The 21,174-nt window shown below is 39.0% G+C and overlaps 2 protein-coding genes across 3 annotated transcripts in view; one reads left to right on the forward strand and one right to left on the reverse strand.

Moving 5' to 3' along the window:
- The window catches only part of lzts1 (leucine zipper, putative tumor suppressor 1), a 31,158-nt gene extending 12,999 nt beyond the window's left edge, over positions 1-18,159 (forward strand). The window contains exons 2-7 of one of the 2 annotated variants that reach the window (XM_057356815.1): positions 2,173-2,441; positions 5,402-5,884; positions 7,021-7,869; positions 13,862-14,053; positions 15,128-15,322; positions 15,800-18,159. In XM_057356815.1, the coding sequence (XP_057212798.1) occupies positions 5,540-5,884; positions 7,021-7,869; positions 13,862-14,053; positions 15,128-15,322; positions 15,800-16,387 (2,169 nt within the window). In that variant the 5' untranslated portion in view covers positions 2,173-2,441; positions 5,402-5,539 and the 3' untranslated portion in view covers positions 16,388-18,159. The remainder of the gene's footprint in view (positions 1-2,172; positions 2,442-5,401; positions 5,885-7,020; positions 7,870-13,861; positions 14,054-15,127; positions 15,323-15,799) is intronic. The other variant, XM_057356814.1, reaches the window with a different exon arrangement.
- On the reverse strand, positions 7,886-12,231 carry LOC130568136 (uncharacterized). The gene has a single exon (XM_057356816.1). It carries the CDS (start codon positions 10,124-10,126, stop codon positions 9,452-9,454), a length of 675 nt encoding a protein of 224 aa, XP_057212799.1. The 5' UTR covers positions 10,127-12,231; the 3' UTR covers positions 7,886-9,451.
- Positions 18,160-21,174: the final 3,015 nt, after the last annotated feature.

Raw genomic sequence — 21,174 nt, forward strand, 5'->3', positions numbered from 1 at the left:
CGTGGACATGACCTAAAACTCAGAGCTCCATCCAACTACAGGTGCCAAAAATTAAAAGTGCCCTACTCAGAACTGCCTGACATTATGCACATAAGCATCTCTCATTATTAGATTGCCTCCCCATCAGTTTCATAGAAAGGTACCATATTAAACAGCAGATCCCCTGGGAATTCCTATACCACTTAAATCCACATTCATAATTTAAGGAAACATATTCAATACCGTCTATGCCCCGTGTCCCAAGGGGCCACAGCCGTAGACTGAGCGACCTTTGATTCATGCTGGCAAAAGCGCCTGTCCATTGTTCATGGTTACTGCCTGTTTTTACATATTGATTACATTGATCCCTTCACTAAGCACTTACAATGAGAATCTGAAGAATCAATACATGCCTTCTGCTGTTGTCTTGCTATAACAAAGTTCACCCCCAAAACAATACCTTGTAGGGCTGCTGTGAAATTAATAGCCTACTTGGCTTGCCGAACCATGCTAATGTTTACAAATATAACCTATTCACTTATATTTGGCATTTAGAAACGTTTAAGTGTTTCATTTTTGCAGAGTCGTGTCAACCCCGTGAATCCGATTTGTTCCAAACAACACAGCGAGTCCAACCTTGGTATTTCGGACAAAAGGGGCGCATCCGCAGGGCTAGGATAGAGTTTCATGGCCAGATTGATTATCTGAAAGTCTGCTCTCTTTGTTCTGGTCCCAATGGTGCTGAAGTTGCACTTCGCATGAACGCGCGGTACACAGATGCGGAAACATGGGTGAAAAACAATAGCTGCGTAATGGTTTTTATGAAATTGAGTTTACTTCAATGTGTAGATATTTTTAACCAGAGGTGGTTTTTTGAAAACAAAAGATCTAAGGTTTTGAGTTTAGTACAACTGTTGAGGTCAACGCTTATCGTATGCCAGTTTCTGCTAGATACAAAAATAATATACAGCAAACAAAGCAAAAAAAGACACAAAAACATCTGTGCTAAGAGCTTGAAAAGATTGTTTTTGTTAAAGTGATAGTTCACCCAAAAATGAAAATTCTATCATCATTTACTCACACAAAAGAAGAAATTTTGCGTTGACTTGCATTCGCTTTGTGTCCATACAATATAAGTGAATGGGGGCCAGTGCTGTTCGGATACCAACTTTTGTGTTCTGCGGAAGGAAGGAAGTCATAAAGGTTTGAAATGACGAAAGGGTGAGTAACTGATGACAGAATTTTCATTCTTGGGTGAACTTTAACACTACGAAGTAGTTTTCTTGCAGATATCATCAACACTGACTGTTTACAAGCTAAAGAGCCACTTGTGACTCTCTAGTCCTAAAAAAGCATCACAAGGGTCATTTAAACCATTTCTAAGGCTATTAAAATATTGAATTATTTGAATAATGATCTTGTGAACGTAAAACAGCTGGACAAAAAGAAACGTTCCGCACATTACGTGAACACGCACTCCTTTTGAGAGGTTGTTAGCGCGTCATTTATTTTATGGTGTAAACGCAGCACTCAGCCTAAATAAATGCTGGAGTTCACTGAACCTCGCACAAAGCAGGCACACTTCAGCGGACAAAGACACGGGCGGAGCGAGAGAACATCAAGCTCTTCTGTCTTCTCCTGGAGGGGTGTTTGTTCAGAGTGGGTGCAGGGCAGTTTGGAGGAGGAGGAGGAAAAGTGAGTCAGCTGGGAGGAAAGTGAGTGTGTGCGTCAGGTTTTGCCTATACGTTGTGGGGTGCAAATGTTCTCGGGAGGTTAGTAAATCCTAAAATCACCTGTTTTGGAGACGAGACAATAACTCCTATGCGAGAATGGTTTAATAAATATTAAATGTCTTTTTTGAAGGAAAAACTCATGAGGTCAGATTAAAAATAATAGAAGTTGATGTAAAGTCAAGAGCATGACAGAAAAAAATAAATGTTTGTGTACACAAAATATGAAAGTTATGAATCTAAGATTGTGAAAATCTCACAATATGAGCATCTGTGTGTGTTGTGTGTATTTTATTATGTAAGGTTTAGATGTGTGTGTATTAAAAACTGCGAGGGAGGAAGAGAGAAAGTGTTTGACGGAGGGGTACATGCAGCCCATTGTGAACAGCAGTGAGTTAATCTCTTTAGTGGCACACGTCTTATGTAAAGAGGTGTAATGGTCTCTGCCCCCTCCTTGTCCCAGGAGACCCCGGGGTCCCGTCTCCAAGCAACATTTTCATGTCAGTTTTTCAACAAACAAAAAAAAAGACGTGGAGGAAAAAAAACTCTGGGGAGCTGAATGGTGATAAGATCCGCCCCCTTTGCATGGTTTGCTCTTGTCTAACGGCAGTCTGGAGTATTCAGTGACTGGTTCACTCAAGGACAAACACTGATTCGCACATGCATGGCTGTGGAGAGCATGCGAAGGAGATTTGATTCAGGATTTGTCAGTGGATTTATTTTGCTCAGACAGTAAGTCTCTTTTTTTATCATCCCTTATATTCTTTTGAGAAAACATTTGAATTTGAGTGAAGATAAGTGATATTAGGTTATTGAAGGCAGGAATGGAGTCCAAGTGGGATTGTTTACCTGCTGCACATGGTTGGAAGTGATGTCTGTGCATGTGTCAAGCTCAATGCGATGGCCAGGCATACTGTACATTTGCTGCTTGTTTTGTACCTTTCAATAAATGCCACTGCTTCCATTAGTACAATAATAACATGCAATGGATACAGATTGCAATATGCTTTTCACAATGTCCTGAAAACTGTCATATAGTATGGATAACGACACGTGCGAACCAAGTCAAAAACTCCCTGTGTTCTAATGATTAACAGGAGTTAATTTAACTGTGTTTTATTGCATTTATAATAACCGACAGCTGCATATATTGTGTGCGACAGGACGTGTGAATTCATAATAATGAGTGCTCATTCATTTAAAGCTGTGTATAAAAACAAAATGGCAAGCATTACATCATTGGTTGGCATGCCTTGAGAAAAATGTGTCTGACTCTGTTAAACAAAGACTCAGATGAGATCGCTTTTCATTGGAGAGAATCGACACGGGGCTGTCTATAGACTTTAGGTCTTTCTGCTGATGTGTTTATAAAGGAACAGTTCACCCAAAAATAAAAATTCTCTCAACATTTACTCACCTTCGAGCTCTGTATACATTTCTCTGTTGTGATGAACACAGAGAAAGATATTTGGAAGAATGCTTAGAACCAGTTCTTGGTCCCCATTGACTACCATAGTAGGAAAAATTAATTTATAACTTTTTTGTTCTGTTGAACACAAAAGAAGATATTTTGAAGAATGTAGGCCATCAAACAGTTTGGGGGCAAGCCAAAACAAAGAAATGTATACAGGTTTGGAACAACTAGAGAGTGAGTAATTCACCAAAGAATTTTCATTTTTGGGTGAACTATCCCTTTAAAAGATATAGAGTACGGAATATTCAAATCTGTGCATTTTGCAAATGCAGAATAAAGCCACGAATGATATTTGAGTAGTTTAGGGGATATCATCCTTCTGACACTTCTGAGTGTGTAAATAAGATTTGCATCAGAGTTCTGTAATACATGCCCATTTGTGTTTGGTAAATGAAACTAATACATTTATTGTGTTATATTTAGGATTTTTACTTTGTTTACAACTTTCTGCCTGAAAGTAAGGTTGAATTTGTTAACATTACTACTAAATGCATTAACTAACATGAACTAATAATGACTACATTTACATGCACCCTCATTATGCGATTATAATAGGATTTTGGCAATATTGCGATTACACTTAACCAATAATTTGATCTAAATAATGTGATTAAGCTCATAATCGCAGTAAGCATAATCGAAGTAACATATTCGTGGCGTACACCGGTATGAACGCATGTAAACACATAAATCGCATTTATGCTGCTCTGACCAAGGTGCGCATGTGCTTCTGTCATGCATCTTAAGCGCAAATTGACAGTCTGAAGTTTTACCGTGAACACAACTCGCTGTCTCTGGTCCTTATCTTCACACAGAAACAACGCAAATGCGATGACAGCGTATACCACTGTTGCGGGGGTATTTTCCATCACATTTCTATATCACGCTGCCGAATAACCATAAGATACGTCCACATAACGGTGTTTTGCATTTGACTATATTAAAACGATAGCCAGTAACACACACCTACTGTATCTGAGATCATCGTCTGTACTGTGTATTATAGCAAATAATCAGACTAATAAAACTTTTATGTAAACGGGAGCAAAAAGGGTGTTCTCATGTCATGTAAACATGTTACTGCGTTTAAGTCCTTACTCTGATTATTGGAAATAATTGCATTACTGGTGCGCATGTAAATAGTCATTGAGCAATATATTTTTCAGCATTTAATCATTTTGCTAGTGTTAGATTATGACAATACAATTATTCATGTAAGTTCATGGTGCAATAATTAATGCTAATATTTGTATTACTAAATGGTGAAATTAACATCAGCTAAGATCAATAAATGTTAATAAATAGAAGTATTGTTCAGTGTTAGCCAATGTATTACCTAACTGTCAACAAATGCAACCTTACTGTAAAGTGTTAACTTTACAAAGAAATAACTTAAGATGATACATTATTTACGGTTTTCCTAAATCCACTGTGATATTAATAATTGAACACAGCTGGCATGTTTACCATTTTTTTTCGAGCTAATAAGCATTTAACATTTCAGCCATTATAATTAGGCCAGTTGTACAAAGCCACGTGTGGCTATCGCGGCAGGTCTTTTGTTCACCAGGCCCTTTGCCATCAGCTTTATCTGCTCCGACAGACAGATGGAAGGCATGATGTGTTGATTATGGATGTGTAATATATGCTTTAGGCACATATGAATCATAAAAGAATGTTGATTAGCTGGTGACAGACCTTTGGTTCTTTTGAACTGCTGTCTGTTGATTGACAGCTCTCCTCTCCCCAGTGGCCTTCCACCATAGAAGATGTTCAATGCAGAATCAGCGTTATTATTAGGAAAAATGTGAGGATGTGTTTGTTTCTAAAGACAATACCACAGCAAATTGAAAAAATATATCAGGATAGCCTGGTGAGAAGCAAAAATGTTCTTGTGACCTACTGACCTACGAGTACTACCACATTTCATTAATGTTTGCATATGAACCTAGAATTGTTTGACAAAAAGGAGGGGTTTTGTGTAAAGCTTGCGCTCAGAAGAGCCTCCACATAGTGAATCAGGATAACTGTCATTAGGTCTACCCCTATTATCTCCCACCTGGGCAAAGAGTCAACAAAAAAGTTGTTGAGTTTCTGTTTGCTTACCTCCCGAACGTTAGATAAAGTAAACACTGACTCCGCTTCTGCAAAGAACTATATCATTTAAATGACAACAGAAAACATCTCACATCATTTTTGAAAATCCATGTTTCACCAGGTTTCCCAATTGGGAATAGGAAGGATCTCCACACAAGGCTATGAGTCCATCAGAGCATCCACCATCATTAAAATTCAGTAATAGTGCACCTGCCGCCACCAAGACCACCACCTGCTTTCTCCAGATGTCCCAGGAAACATGGGTAGTGTCAGCAGTTTGATATCAGGCCATAGCCTCCACAGCAAACACTGCAAAGCCTCCGAACACAAACCCAGGAAAGGGCTTCATTCTAAGAAAACAGGCCGTAGTTTGGACGGCCTTCTGAAGTATGGCTTCTCTCAGGACCACTGCGGCAACAACAACTCGAAAGTCAGCTATCATTCAGGCAAAAACGAAGACTTCTTTTACATCAAGGTCAACAACAATCCCCGAGCCGGTCACCATAATTTTAACACAGCTGAGGGGAGTGAAGCAACATCAGCTGAGATGGACAGGAATGGAGGGCCACCAGAATTAGTTCCTCTGTCTGGGAAACTAGAAAAGGTAACAGAATTAGAGGCAGGCAGAAAATTATGGTTTGCATTTAAAGTCTTTTCAGTTTTCACCATCTAAAACATACATATTATGTATGTATACAATTTGTATCATTTAAAATTAAACAAGTACACTAAAACAGTAAATCTGCTCTCAAAAGATGCCCCATCTCCAAAGCATTGCTATCACAGAACGTCAGACAGCAGTCAAGTATAGTTGATGTTATAGTAATCCCTACCAGCCCTTGACACTTTCACTGAGAGCTTAGCAGCGTCTGCTCCATTTAATTAAACCTCCAGATTGGCGAGGCAAGAATGCTTTAATCTCTCCAGAGAGTCATTCCAGTGGCAGCGTGGCGCTTGTTCACAAGCTTCTCTCTCCCTCGACCACCCCTCCTTTTAAGAAAGTCCCTGATATAAAATGATATAATCAGTTTTTGCAAGACATAAACACTGCAGCACTTCCGGTTAAACTTTTTAATTTAAATTTAAAATGAGCAGTGACAGGAAGTGAAGATATCAATTACTGTGGTCTTCATTATTATATTAATGAGTAACTATTACAATGTCCTTAAAATTACATTTCATGCCATGTGTAACGTTGCTGTGTGTGAATGTAAGCAGTCTGCCAAGATGTAAAGCCGAAAGTGAACGAATAACATTCGTATAAGTTATTGGCTTGGGAAAAAAGGAGTGGACTCTGACTGACGCGAATTGATCTGTCGTTCTAATTTCAGTTCCGTGTCAGATTTACATCACTCTGTACAATCCCCGCCTACATTCATTTTTTAACATTGTGGCGCTGTATGCGGTAGACCAATCACAGCAGACTAGACCATATGACCAATCAGATCAGAGTAGGCTGACAGAAAGGAGGGGATTAGAAGTCAGTGAAGAAGTAAGGTAATGATAACTACCTATTATTAGAAAATGAAAGTATTGTTACATCTTGTGTGTACATAAACTTGTTGTTGAACACTCCATAAACCAAAGTAGGACCTTAAAAATCACATAATATTACTCGTTAAAAACGTCAATATCTGTATATTGTGACACCCCTACATCACCCCTATCCCACCAATGTGATGAGCCTCAAATCCCCAAAACATGCTTACTAACTCTTTCTTTCTTTGTCCTCACATACAGAGCGTAGAGAAGGATTTGATCCGGCCCACCGCCTTCAAACCGGTCCTTCCCCATAGTAGCAGTTCCTCGGTGGAGACTCATAACAACCTGAGCAGTATCCTGGGCAGGAGAATCAGTCCCACAGACCGACTCAAAGACCTCCAAGACCCAAAGCTGGAGACAAACTTCGGAACGTACTCAGACTCTGGACGTAACTCAATGTCGAGTCTGCCCACCCACAGCACCAGCGGCAGCAGTCAGATAGACAACCTAAGCACCTCAACAGGTCACATGGTGCGCCACGGAGGCACGACCCACAGCGTGGATACTTGTCAGAACTCGCAGGGTTGTGTCACAGGTGTGAATGGAAACTCGAGTTGGATGTGTAGCGGGACTAATATGATCAGTGGAAACTGTTGGGTCAATGGGAACAGTGACACAAACAAAATGGAAGAATCCACTAGCGCCAACACGAGATCCATTGGTGTCCTCAGTGAAAGCGTGGCGGCCGCGATGAGTATGAACAGAGAAATAACTGCCGCAGCATTGACCGTGTCGCCCGCCGAGCCGAGGCTTGACTTCTCTGGAAACCAAGAGGCGCTTATGGAACACAGATTTACGATTTCTGAGCAAAGCCAGACAAAATCAACAACTTCTGGCGGCTGTATCCGATCACCGATCTCGACGGATGAATCACTGATACAGCAGCTGGAGCAGAAACTTCTGGAACGTGAAACCGAGCTGGCGGAGTTACAGACGAGTCTCGAGGAGAAAGAGTCGGACACATGTCAGCTGTTTGATGAGAAGCAACGCTACTGCGCAGAGGAGATGGAGGGGCTGAAGCAACGGTGTTCTACAAAACTACGTCAAGTATGCTACTGTTTACTAATGGAAAAACGTTTATAATATACAGCTCTGGAAAAACATAAGAGACCACTACAAATTTGCCTATAATCAGCATTTCAACATGTATTTCAGCCACTAAATCTCAGTATTTATTGAATTCCACCAAAAGCAAACCTCAGAACTGATACAGTCACCAAACAGCAATGTTAAAGACTAAAAGCTAAATCTTCTTAAATACATAACATTTACATTTAGTCATTTAGCAGACACTTTTATCCAAAGCGACTTACAAGTTGGGTAAACAATGGAAGCAATTGGGTCAACATTAGGAAAACAAAAAGCATAAGTGCAATAAAACATGTCTCACAAAGTCTACTACAGAGTAGAAAAGATATAGAAGTCAGAAATGATCGGTCAGGTGCTGACGGAAGAGATGTGTTTTCAGCCGATTCTTAAAGATGGCCACAGAATCTGCTGATTTTGTAGCAGCAGGCAGATCATTCCACGAATGTGGAACCGATCCAGAGAAGGTTTGTGAGAGCGATTTTTTACCTTTTTGGGATGGCACCACAAGACGTCGTTCATTTGCAGAGCGTAAGGATCTGGCGGGTACATAAGTCTGCATTAGTGAATGAAGATAAAGGGGTGCCAAACCAGTGGTGGTCTTGTAGGCCAGGAGCAGAGTCTTGAATTTGATGCGAGCGACTATAGGGAGCCAATGTAACTTAATGAAGAGAGGGGTGACATGTGCTCTCTTTGGTTCATTGAAGACCACTCTTGACGCTGCATTCTGGATCATCTGTAGAGGTTTTGTTGTGCAAGCAGGAAGTCCAGCTAGTAGCATTGCAATAGCCCAGTCTGGACATAACAAGAGCCTGGACTAGGACCTGCTTAGCATGCTTGGATAGGAAAGGTCTAATTTTGCTGATATTGTAGAGGATGAATCTACAGGACCGAGTGGTGCTGGCAACCTGATCTGTGAAGTTTAGCTGATCATCGATCACCACTCCCAGGTTTGTGGCCGTTCTGGAAGATGTGATGGTTGATGAGCCCAGTTGAATGGAGAAGTTGTGATGGATCTTAGGGTCGGACAAGATTACAAGCAGTTCTGTTTTAGCAAGGTTCAGCTGCAGGTGATGGTCCTTCATCCAGAGGGAAATGTCGCTCAGGCATGCTGAAATGCATGCAGAAACAGTCGGATCGTCAGGCTGAAATGACAGGTGGAGTTGTGTATCATCCGCATAGCAGTGATAGGAAAAGCCATGTTTCCGAATGACAGAGCCAAGGGATGTCATGTATACAGAAAAGAGCAACGGCCCAAGCACTGAGCCACCCCTGTATCAAGATGTTAGGACTCAGAGACTTCACCTCTCCAGGATACTCTAAATGACCTACCTGAGAGATAAGACCTGAACCATTGTAGCACCATTTTGCAGACGCCCATAGCCTTGAGGGTCGACAGGACGATGTGGTGGTTAACGGTGTCAAAGGCGGCAGATAGATCCAGTAGGATGAGTACAGATGAGTTCGAGGCGGCTCTTGCCAGTCTCAGGGCTTCAATGACAGAGAGCAGCGCAGTCTCAGTGGAATGACCGCTCTTGAAACCTTACTGGTTGCTGTCCAGGAGGTTGTTTTGCGTGAGAAAGGAGGAGAGCTGGTTACATACAACATGCTCAAGAGTTTTATCAATGAAGGGGAGAAGAGATACCGGTCTGTAGTTATCTAACAGTGCAGGATTAAGAGTGGGTTTCTTCAGTAGTGGGGTAATACAGGCTTTGAAAACTGCGGGAAATGTACCAGTGATGAAAGACGAGTTGATAATGTGGGTCAGAGTGGGAACAACCGATGGAGAGATGGCCTGGAGGAGATGAGTGGGGATGGGATCTAGCGGGCAGGTCGTTGGGTGGTTCGAAGACATGACCTTGGAAACATCATCTTCAGATAGGAGGGAGAAAGAGGGGAGCGAGCATGTGTCGGGGGTTTGGCCGTGATCAAAAGGCAGCGGCGCAGAGAACTGACTGCTGATGGTGGTAGTTTTCTTTACGAAGAAAGATGCAAAATCATCAGCTGTTAAGTCCGATGCAGGTGAGGGGGAAGGCAGGCAAAGAAGAGCAGAGAAGGTTTTAAAGAGAGTACGAGAGTCAGGCGAGTTGTTGATTTTAGTATGGTAGTACTGAGTTTTCGCAAAGGAGAAATCAGCAGAGAAAGAAGAGAGGAGAGACTGATAGAGACCGAGGTCAGCGGGTTCTTTAGATTTGCGCCACTTTCTCTCAGCAGACATGAGCGTGGCGCAATGCTCACGGAGAACATCAGATAACCAGGGGGCAGAAGGGGATGCACGAGATGACCTAGATGTAAGGGGGCATAAGCTGTCTAAGCAGGAGGTAAGTGTGGAGCAAGGAGTGTCAGTGGCGGTGTTAGTATCCAAGAGAGAGAGCTGTTCGGAGGGAGGGAGCGTGGCGGAGACCACAGAGGATAAGCGGGAGGGAGAGAGTGTACGTAGGTTGCGTCGGAATGTGACCAGTGGGGAGGCATGTGTAGTGTCTGGGGAAGTTAGGTCGAGATCAAGAGTGATGAGGAAATGATCCAACGTGTGCAGCGGGGTGACCTGGGGGTGATGAGTGGAGCTGTAGCGTGTGTAGATAAGATCTAGTTTATTACCAGACTTATGAGTTGCTGAAGTGGGAACTCGCTTGAGGTCAAACGATGCAGTCAGGTTGTTGAAGTCGGCAGCCTGTGGTTTTTCAAGGTGGATATTGAAGTCTCCAAGTACCAACAGAGAAGTACCATCCTCAGGGAAGGATGACAGAAGCGTATCCAACTCCTCCAAGAAATGTCCAAGCTGACCCGGGGGACAATAGATAACTACAACATGAGTTTTAACAGGGTGGATTACAGTAACAGCATGTGACTCGAATGAGTTGTAGTGACAGTAGAAATTTGAAAATCCATGGTCAAAAGCGGGGAAACACGGAATATACAAAACAAATGACAAGAAGAGAATAAATAAAGTGCAATAGTCGAAGTGCAAAAACGTAATACTCAAGTGCCTTGTTGGTGTCCTTGCTCGGTGGAGTCGCACAGGTAGAGTCGATGGTCTTTACGCTCTTCGGTCTTCACGCGATGAGCGCTGCACGTGGAAGTTAATCGCACTTAAATACCCCTTTTAATCACGCAATTGAATTCAGCAGGACACGCCTTCAAAATCTCACAAAAACAAGCGCAAGCACGAGAACAAACGCGACTTTGACACGTGAGACGGCGGTAGTAAACAAAGCAACGACACTGCGTTTAAACTCAATAAGACAATATTAATGAATTACACTTACACGCTTCTGTTGACTTCTGCTGCAAACTGCTTCTCCCACTGACTGGGCCGAGGGCACAGTTTAAATTCTCTACCTGGCGTTGGACACGCCTTCAAAATCTTACAATAACAAGCGAAACCAGCACGAGAACAAACGCGACTTCGACACGTGACATGGCGGTAGTAAACAAAGCAACGACACTGCGTTTAAACTCAATAAGACAATATTAATCAATTACACTTACGCGCTTCTGTTGACTTCTGCTGCAAAATGTTTCTCCAAATATGCATTGTTTAAATATGAATATAAATTTGTTTTCTTTGCAGTATTTGGGGTCTTAAAGGGACAGTTCACCCCCCCAAAAAAAATTGTCATTTACTCACCCGAGTTGTTCCTAATCTCTGTAAATTTGGAAGAATGCTTGAAACCAAACAGTTCTTGGACCCCATTGACTACCGTAGTAGGAAAAATGACAATGGTAGTCAAAAGTGCCCCAGAACTGTTTGCTTTCCTACGCTCTTCAAAATATCTTCTTTTGTGTTCAACAGAACAAATAAATGTATATTTTGTTATATTTATATTATATATAGAGGTGCACCGATTGACCGGCAAGAGATCGGAATTGGCCGGTTTTTCGTATGATCGGCCCGACCGGTGACCAGCCGGTCAGTCTCACGTCTCGCCGATTCCAAGCCAATCTTCTGTTGCTCGTGATGCGGGCAAGAACGTCACAGCAGTCAGTACACTCAAAGCCACAAGTAAACATGTAAACCTGCGCGCGCACAGCCTGTCTTTCACGGCTCATTTATACTCGCATGTGTGTCTCTGCTGACTGACGCGCATCTCTCATATCCGCCGACTGCACGCGCGTGCACACGCATCATGTACTGTACACACTGTAGTTCATCTCTCGCTGCTCCGTCTACATGGGGTATATATGCTAACAGTGATGCTAAACTCTGACACATGCTAAACTCATGTTGAAGTCGTTCACTCTGTGTAAAACAAACGTAAATTCCATTCAGCCTGATTCCTTGTCTTACGTTAAAACTGTGGTCATTTCACCAAGGTAAAATGACATTCAACACGACTTCTACTTGTTTTTAAAAATCCAAAAATATAAAAAAAATGAATAAATCAACCAATATATGTGATATATATCTGATTGAGTTCTTTACTAACACAAAAAACTGCAAATACATATACATCTTTAGAGTAGAATTCACTCATAAGATTTTTAACTTCTTTATTGAAATTGCAGCAAAAATCAACCCACTTCTTTTAATACTACAGACACAAGATAAAGACAATTTATTTTACATTTCATAAAAAATATTTTTATTGTTATTTTATTGTTATCTTAGACTTTTGTGAGATGAGTACAAAAATGAAAAAGGTAAATTAAGTGACATGTTTAGTTATATTTTATTATTTGTACTTCTTTTCAGTCACAGAGTTCTTCAATTTAAGAGTTGTTTGGGAAAGAGAAGATTCTGTAATTTAATGCAGCTTGGAGAACTGCATTTAGGGAAATTTGGGGAAATTGTAATGTTCAATCATTTATTCAATGAAAATAAAAAAAATGTGTATTGAAGAAAAGTTAATATGGTTTTATATACAGTATACTGTCAATTATAGTTTGTGGACAGAAAATCGGAATCGGCAAAAATCGGAATCGGCAGGTTTCACTTGTAATAAAATTGGAAATCGGCAAAGAAAATTGCAATCGGTGCATCTCTAATTATATAATTTACCCTACTATGGTAGTCAATTGCGGCCAAGAACTGTTTGGTTACATTCTTCCAAATATCGTCAAAATTAAACATAATATCTAAAAAGAGTACATTATTATAGTACAAGTTATTTGGAGCGGTATACATTTTATTATTATTATTTTCTAGAGCTGTATATAATGTCTGATGTAGAGCTGAAACGATTCCTCGAGTTACTCGAGCAATTCGATTACAAAAAATCATCGAGGCAATTTTTGTTGCCTCCAAGCTTTGTTTAATCCATTTAACTACAGTAAACATACTTACTCATTCACTTACGCATTCACCGTGAGACACACGCATTTTAGTCTGTTCACAGACTACAGAAACAGACATACTAAAAAATAAGCGTCTTCAGACAATCTGCCAAAACAAAAGTCTGGTTAACTTGGTATTTTATGTGGACAAATAAATTACTATTTGATAGTAAAAAAAAAACTTAAACTAATTTAGATAAACTAAATGCAAAGTTGTTTACCTTTGAAATTATTCTTTCTATTTTTATTAATGTTTCTTATTTATACATTTGTATTATATTGCATTTTGAATGTAATGTGGCAATGTAATGTATTAAGGTTAACTTTTCACAGATATTAATGTATGCAATTTCAGCAATATAATTTTTATTTTTTCCAAAAAGGAAACAAATTAGTTGTTCATTTTAAGAGACTTGTATTATTTTCTCTTGTGTATTTAGTATTTCTCTTTAATAAAGAAAACATATTTATTATCCGAATACCCGATTAATCGATGGAAAAATCTGTAGAATACTCGATTACTAAAATAATCGATAGCTGCAGCTGTAACTAAAGTAAAAAACAACAGGAAGACAAACCTGTACCCATAATCATTGAAAGTCTTCATAAATACAAAATCACAAAGCAGTCAGTCAAGGGTTTGTGGGCGGAGTCTAATGATGGTTTATGTATCCTGCAGGTGTCCCAGAGGGCTGTAAGAGCCCAGCAGTTATTGCAGCTTCAGGTGATCCAGCTCCAGCAGGATAAAAAACGTCTGCAGGAGGAGGTGGACCAGCTCAACCATGAGAGGAACTCGGCAGAAAGCCGACTCCGTACCTACGAGAGCCAGAAAAAACATCTAGCACCCACATTAGAAGAGTCACAGTGGGAGGTGAGTCTTCTAGACTGTATCTTGGTATGGCGACAAAATGTTGATACTAGTGCATTCATGTAAAGTACAGATAACCGCTCTGGGGGGTGCAGCATTCAAAATATAGATAGGGCTGTACGTTAACTTTTTTTTGCACATAGCACCGGTGCTACAGAGGTTTAAAGTTTTGTAGCACAGACCAAACAGTTGTAGCACAAGTGTACGTCTGTTATCACAGCTGCAGGTCATCACATAAATAATAACTGAAAAAGGACATTAACGTTATACAAACGGATAAATTAGGGCCATTTTATTTTTAATTAATTTTTCCTTTTTAATTTAAGAGTTCTGTAATTTCAATGCTTTAGTATACTAGTACATACATTTGTCCATAAAAAATAGTATTTACTACAGAGTAAACTGCAGTAAAATTCTTGTGTACTATAGTATATTTGAACCTTACTTTAGTCAATATTAAAGTATACTATAGTGTTTACTACAGTTTATAAATGTACTACAAGTTAATTATGTTATCATCTAGTTCAAATTAAGAAGACTTTTATTTTGGCGGGTGTTCGCGAAGACGCTTGAGTTACAGTGTTTGACAGTAGCTTCACTCAAATGCTCGTAAAATAAACTTAGAACAACTCTGTGGATGAAGTTCATGTGTCCTCGTATAGTGAGATACAGACAAATCCAAGAGTGTCACGCTCGTAGTCGTAACATGTTAAAGTGTGCAGCTCGTTCACTCATAGACACGCAGAACAAGCAGAGGACATATTTAAATAGTAAATTCCTTCCATGTTTTCCCACATTGTGCAGATCATAAGGCTCTAGATAAATGGACTCGGTGCAGCCAGAAAACAAGATATAATTGCAAAAACGAAATAAAAACTAAAATAAAAAGTGGTGCGCCATAGTTAACCTCACACACGAACAAGCACAACGACAAACACACTTCACACATCTAAAGCCTAATGTCTAATGCACCTGCCAAACTGTATCGCAGGCGTGCTACACTATTAAATTTATTCGCAGCACAGACCGATATTTTCATAGCATGTGCGACATATATGCATATATGCTATTTTTTAGGTGTGCCAGAAGTCAGGTGAGATTTCGCTTCTAAAGCAGCAGCTCAGAGACTCTCAGGCTGAGGTCGGCAACAAACTGAGTGAGATCGTCGGTCTCAAAGCTGCTCTCAAGGAGTCTAAAAACAAGCTGATAGAGCTGGAGCAGAAGAACAAGGAGTTTGAAGAAGCTCTTCGCCAGCGAAGCACTGAGGTCGAGGTGTGTGGTGTTTGCTAACTGTAAAAACTTTACTTCCTTCTTACTTTATTTCCATCCATGTATTCGGCAAATGCTTTTATCCAAAACAACGCACACTACATCCACAGTATATCAGTATGTTCGTTTGATTTCTGCGATTAAAGGGATAGTTCATCTGAAAGGAATATTCTGTCATCATTTATTCACCCTCATGTCATTCAAAACGTGTATGTGACTCTTTCTTCTGTGGAACACGAAAGAAGATATTTTGAAAAATGTGTGGTTTGTGTCCAAACAATGGAGGTCAATGGAAACCAATGTTGTTTGTTTGTTTGTTTACAGCCTTCTTCAAAATATCTTCTTTTGTGTTCTGCTGACGAAAGAAAGTCATACAAGTTGAGTAAATGATGAAAGAATTTTCATTTTTAGGTCAACTATCCCTTTAAATTCCAAGCAAAAACTGATGCTAGCTACTCTTACAATTACTTTTGTTTAAAGGTATGCAAGAACGAGTTCCAAAGAAAGAAAAACGAGGCCGATCTCCTCAGGGAGAAGGTGAGCATGCTGGAAACAGACATCCAGGGTATGAAGCAGGACCTTGCGGTGGCCAAAGAGGAGCAGCAGCAACTAATGACCATGAGAGCCAAGGTGGAGGAGCAACAGCTGCAAATGAAGATAAGCCAAGCCAGGATGGAGGCCTTTGGAGTTGGTCAAGCCAAAACGAGGACCCAGGAGGGAACAGGAGCCAGTAAAACGCTGAATCAGAACGGGGCGACTGTAGACATAGATACTCTACAGAAGGAGGTCGAGAGGCTCAGGGGAGAACTGAAAGAGGAGAAACAAAAGAAACATAAAATGATGAATAGCTTCCAGCAAGAGAGACAAACATGGAATAAAGAAAAAGATAAAGTAATCAGATACCAAAAGCAGCTGCAGTACAACTATCTGCAGATGTACAGAAAGAACAAAGATCTGGAGAAGATCCTGAGGGAGCTGACGGCTGAGATGGACACCAGGACAGATGTAGACGTGGACAGCCACAGCTCGGATCTGAACTTTGATAAAATTGTAGCAACTGAGATATGAGGTTATGTGTTTCTTTTTACACCATCACAGTCACCTTACAAAGGTCTGTGATCTGTGCTTCTTGCCTAAACCTTAAAGGTCCAGTGTGTAATTATTGGGGGGATCCATTGACAGAATTATATACATAATTATATACATAACTATGTCTTCAGAGGTGTAAAAAGATCTTACATAATGAAGCGTTATATTTTAATTACCTTAGAATGAGCTGATTCTATCTACATACACCGCGGGTCCCCTTGCATGGAATTCACCATGTTGTGATGGGCACTTGAGCACATGAGAGACCAGTAGTGTACTACAGTGGCTGTGCAAGTCTGAAATCTACCTATTGTAAACCAGAGTGCTTGCTGAAGTTTAAAAGGTAATGAGTACGAGTACATGAGCTTAGTATCTGGCCCAATACCGATACTGGTATCAGTGCATCCCTACTTTGCATTGAATTTGTATGTAATTTACTCGCGCAAATGATAAAATGTGCTTCTAGTGCATACACACCATAAGGTTCAGAGCTGTCGTAGTCTTGTTGTCAAAGCAGTTACAATTTTATGGCAAAATCCAACAAATTTAACATAAGGCTTTAGATAAGACGCCTTTAGTCACCTCTGTAATCTACAAAATATATGAATACAAACTATGACTGAGATTATTAGTACTGCCGTCTGCATTCACAAAATAAAAGTCCACATATACTACATTTAAAGCCATTCTATAGCTTCGAAGAACAAACTTTAATGTTTACTGAAAATGTTCATGTTACGACTCACAGACTTTTGGCTGGTTACTTTTTTCGAAACGTCTGGCATCGTAATACACAGGTGATGGGCAAAAAAAGCATTTGATGTCAAACCTGCCACAGCTTGTATTTTTTTCAATTCAATATTGTTGTACAAGTTCTTGAAAACGTGAAAGAAAACCCAGATATAAGGTTTAAATTTAGGTCTGTTCCTCACACAAAGCTATTGTATGGCGATGCTTTTTGCCCTTTGTGAAAACTGGCATTATCCACTTGTACATAAAAAAGAAATTCAAACATCACGTTTTGCCTTTTACAAAAGAAGGAAATAAAACTTTTCAATGAACTATTTCTTTACAGCAGTAGAAATTAAAGCTAAATATAACATATTGTCAAAACAATTTTGTAACTTTTTTAAGTAAATTGGAGCAGTACTGTAAAAGTCTAAAGGAACCTTACACAGAAAACAAGGAAATTGCTCTAAAAGCGACAAAGATATTCCTTAACTCTTTAAATTTCATGTCATCTCAAAATAAGACTTAACGCTACAATGGGTCATCTAGCAGCAAGGATGCTTACAATAGCACAGTACAAACACAAAAGACAGAACAAATAGCTAGAGGTGCTACAGCAACAGATAATGAGTTCAGTGTCATTTGCAGCACTTACTGTACTAACAACAGTCAAGTCTGATGCATTTTAATTGTGTCGCTGCCAAAATATAACTCTACCATAAATACACACATAACAAATCTGCTTGAAATAATAAACAGAAAGACAGATGGACAGCAGAAAGCCTGCTACATTTTGTTTTCACAAATTGGGTGCCCAGTGTTGTTCATCATGCAATATTTTCCAGAAAGCTGTCTTTTATATTATCATCCTCAGAGCTTCCAGGAGTCTTAATTTGGAGAAAAGAAAAAGGGCGTAATCTTATTTTTGATGGTGATGGGTGGCTGTGGGATGTAAGATGCATGTATGTGTTGTATATTTCTTATTTATTTATTTTGATTAAATAAAGGACGATTTTTCTGTATGTGGTTTCAATTGATGATCATCGACATTCATTCATTTATACTGTTTCATCATCATCGTCTTTGTCACATGCTAACAGGCATAATTCAGAACAACCTCATAGAAGCGGCAGGGGGATATATACTGTACTAGGCAGCTAGAATGTATTTTTGAATGACAGAATAAATTAATAATTGAGCAGAAATATATCCCTGACCTATATATCTGTTAATAGCAAGTCTTCGCAAGTGAAAGGCATCTCAATTTCAAGCCATAAAGCACTGCGGTCAAGTACTGCAAGAACATTTGTATTCATTGTTTAAGTAACATAACAAACACAAATTTAAATTGCTCGTCATTTATTATTAATAACTGGCATCTTTGAATTTATGCTACATTGATATTGTCGCCCTCTTGTGGCAAGACTTGAGGACTTGAAAATGATAAGATTTTTCTACACGCACACATACAGTAATATATATACATATTATTAACATTAGCATATTAGTTTCCTGTGTTAAACCCAGAGCCATACCTGTACAACAAAATAAAACAATAAACTTACGACACATCATTCTACCACGTTATCAACAAACTGGTCCAAAAGCTAGTTATTGGTTTGAATCAGTCTAATGTCTACTGCCCACATTAGTGGTTCTTCACTTATTGAATCGTAACTGACTAGTTTCGTCACGTGCAACTCGAAATAAAGCGAATTGCAGTATTTACAGGTGCGCTTAGTATTTGTTATACTGTGCTGACACTTAGCGGCGAAAATACGGAATCACACAAAGCCAAAAGGTCTATCCCATCTGCCTAAACGTGCATTTGCAAAATTAGTCGAATGCTGCCTTCTACTGGTAAAAATATGCATAATAACCATTTTCAACCCATACTATTAGTATCCTTTCTTATTTAGGGCCATCACGCAAATCCAAAAGGTTTCAGTCTCCTTTAAAGGCCTAACCAGCTAAGACCAGCTTGACCAACTAGAAAAAAAATACATTTAAAAAAGTTGAAGTCAACTCAAAATAGTTTTCTATATTTCTATCAAGCATAGTTCTATTGGGGTAAAAAATAATCATTGTATTTTTAAAGCTTTGAGTCTTGAATCAATGTACTGCTTAGCTATACAACATGTAGTTAAACATACACGTTACAGTAAACTGTACAATAAACTACTTTAATGAAAAAATAAATAATAATATGTGACCCTGGACCACAAAACCAGTCTTAAGTAGCACGGGTATATTTGAAGAGTTTGGTTCCAAAATGAGATAACTAAATCATGGTTTTTTATTATGTTATCAAGTTTTTAGTTAGCTGTATTTTTTGAGTTATTATGGCTTAAATCAAAACAAACCAACTACAGTTTGATTGATACTAATTGGAATGCACAATTAAAAAACATATTTTTTTTAATTGGAGTTATCTCATTTTGGTACCAAAATCTTCATTTGTAGCAATAGCCAAAAATACATTATATGGGTCAAAATTATTGATTTTTCTTTTATGCCAAAAAATCTTTAGGATATTAAGTAATGATCATGTTCCATGAAGGTATTTAGTAAATTATTATTATAGTAAGTATTTAAATCATCTGTGTACTGTACTCTATTGTGTTATGGTCTCTGTGTACTGTTGTTTCTGTTTCTGTGTTCTGGATGCTCCCGTCACCAAAACAAATTCCTTGTATGTGCAAACATACTTGGCAATAAAGCTCTTTCTGATTCTGATGTCTGAATCTTCTCCAATGTGCTCAACATTCTGTGCCGCTGATTCCAGCCAGACTTCATTTTACTGTATGTCTGACTTGATGGAAGCCCAGCTGTGATTCTGTCCACTGTACTATGAATATTGTTTCAGTACAAGCACTGACACCTAACAAAGAAAACACGCTTGATGAACAAACCTTTTTATTCAACTAGGTTACCAAAGCCATTTCTCGCTTTTTTATAAGTTTTGATTGCATAGTTGCACATCAACCACTACAGTGAATACTAGTTCACCTCCCACTGTCACCACTTAAGATGTAAAACTGAAAAATATGTGAAAAAAAATAATATCCGGTTTTGCCCTAATGTCAATAAAAACACATAGGAAATTAATATAACCCTGGTTATCATAATGACAACAAATTTCAATTTATTTCTTCGAACATCCGAATCTGTTGTTTAATTAGCTAGCAAGATGACATCATTAGTAATAATTAAATTTAAACGTGATTATATTCAACAATGATTGCCTACCGTTTGGAGTTTGTTGGGATATTTTTCTTTACTAGTATTTCATATTTTCCCACTTGAAGCGACAGCCACAGTTTCAAACGAACGCTGCCGCCAAATCAAAGACAGTCGGCTTCAGGTAATTGTCAAAATAAAAGTCATACAACGCACTTTTGATTTGAATGAAAAAGTGAGCAAAGACACAACAACAACTTCTGTTCAGTAGACAACCACAACCACAATTTTAACCATATAACATATTTTAGAGCTTTGCGTAGCTAGAATAACTTGCATAAATATATTCAATATAAAAAAACGAATGATAAAGAGATATCTTTGTAAATAATTGTATAGAGGTCTATATCTCTTACTCTGTCTATTCTGTCTCTTATCCTTTTTATAGAAGGTTTCATCGGACCAACGATTTTATTTATGTTACTATTTTATTGTTCATTAATTGCATTAAATTACATTAAAACTACTCAACGGTTATTGATTCTACCGGAAGTTACGTTGAGGTCACATAAGGTTCGTTTTTGTTGATGCCGCTGAAATGTTTGTTTCTCTTGTTCTTTTGGTCCATACGTATTATAATGCATTGCAACGCATGCATTTTAATCACAGCAGCTATTACTTACGGTAAATGCTGCGGTAAAGAGATGAATAATCTCTCTCCACTTCTATTGTATTATTTTTGTCCTTGGCTTTTTACGGACTTCAGTCCTTAGTTTCTTATGGTGCCAAGTGCAAAAAGAGACAGAGCAGAGACCATTACCACCATCAGTATTGACTTGATACAATATTATCTTATA

This window comes from Triplophysa rosa, linkage group LG17 (assembly GCF_024868665.1).
Source record: "Triplophysa rosa linkage group LG17, Trosa_1v2, whole genome shotgun sequence".
Taxonomy (NCBI): domain Eukaryota; kingdom Metazoa; phylum Chordata; class Actinopteri; order Cypriniformes; family Nemacheilidae; genus Triplophysa; species Triplophysa rosa.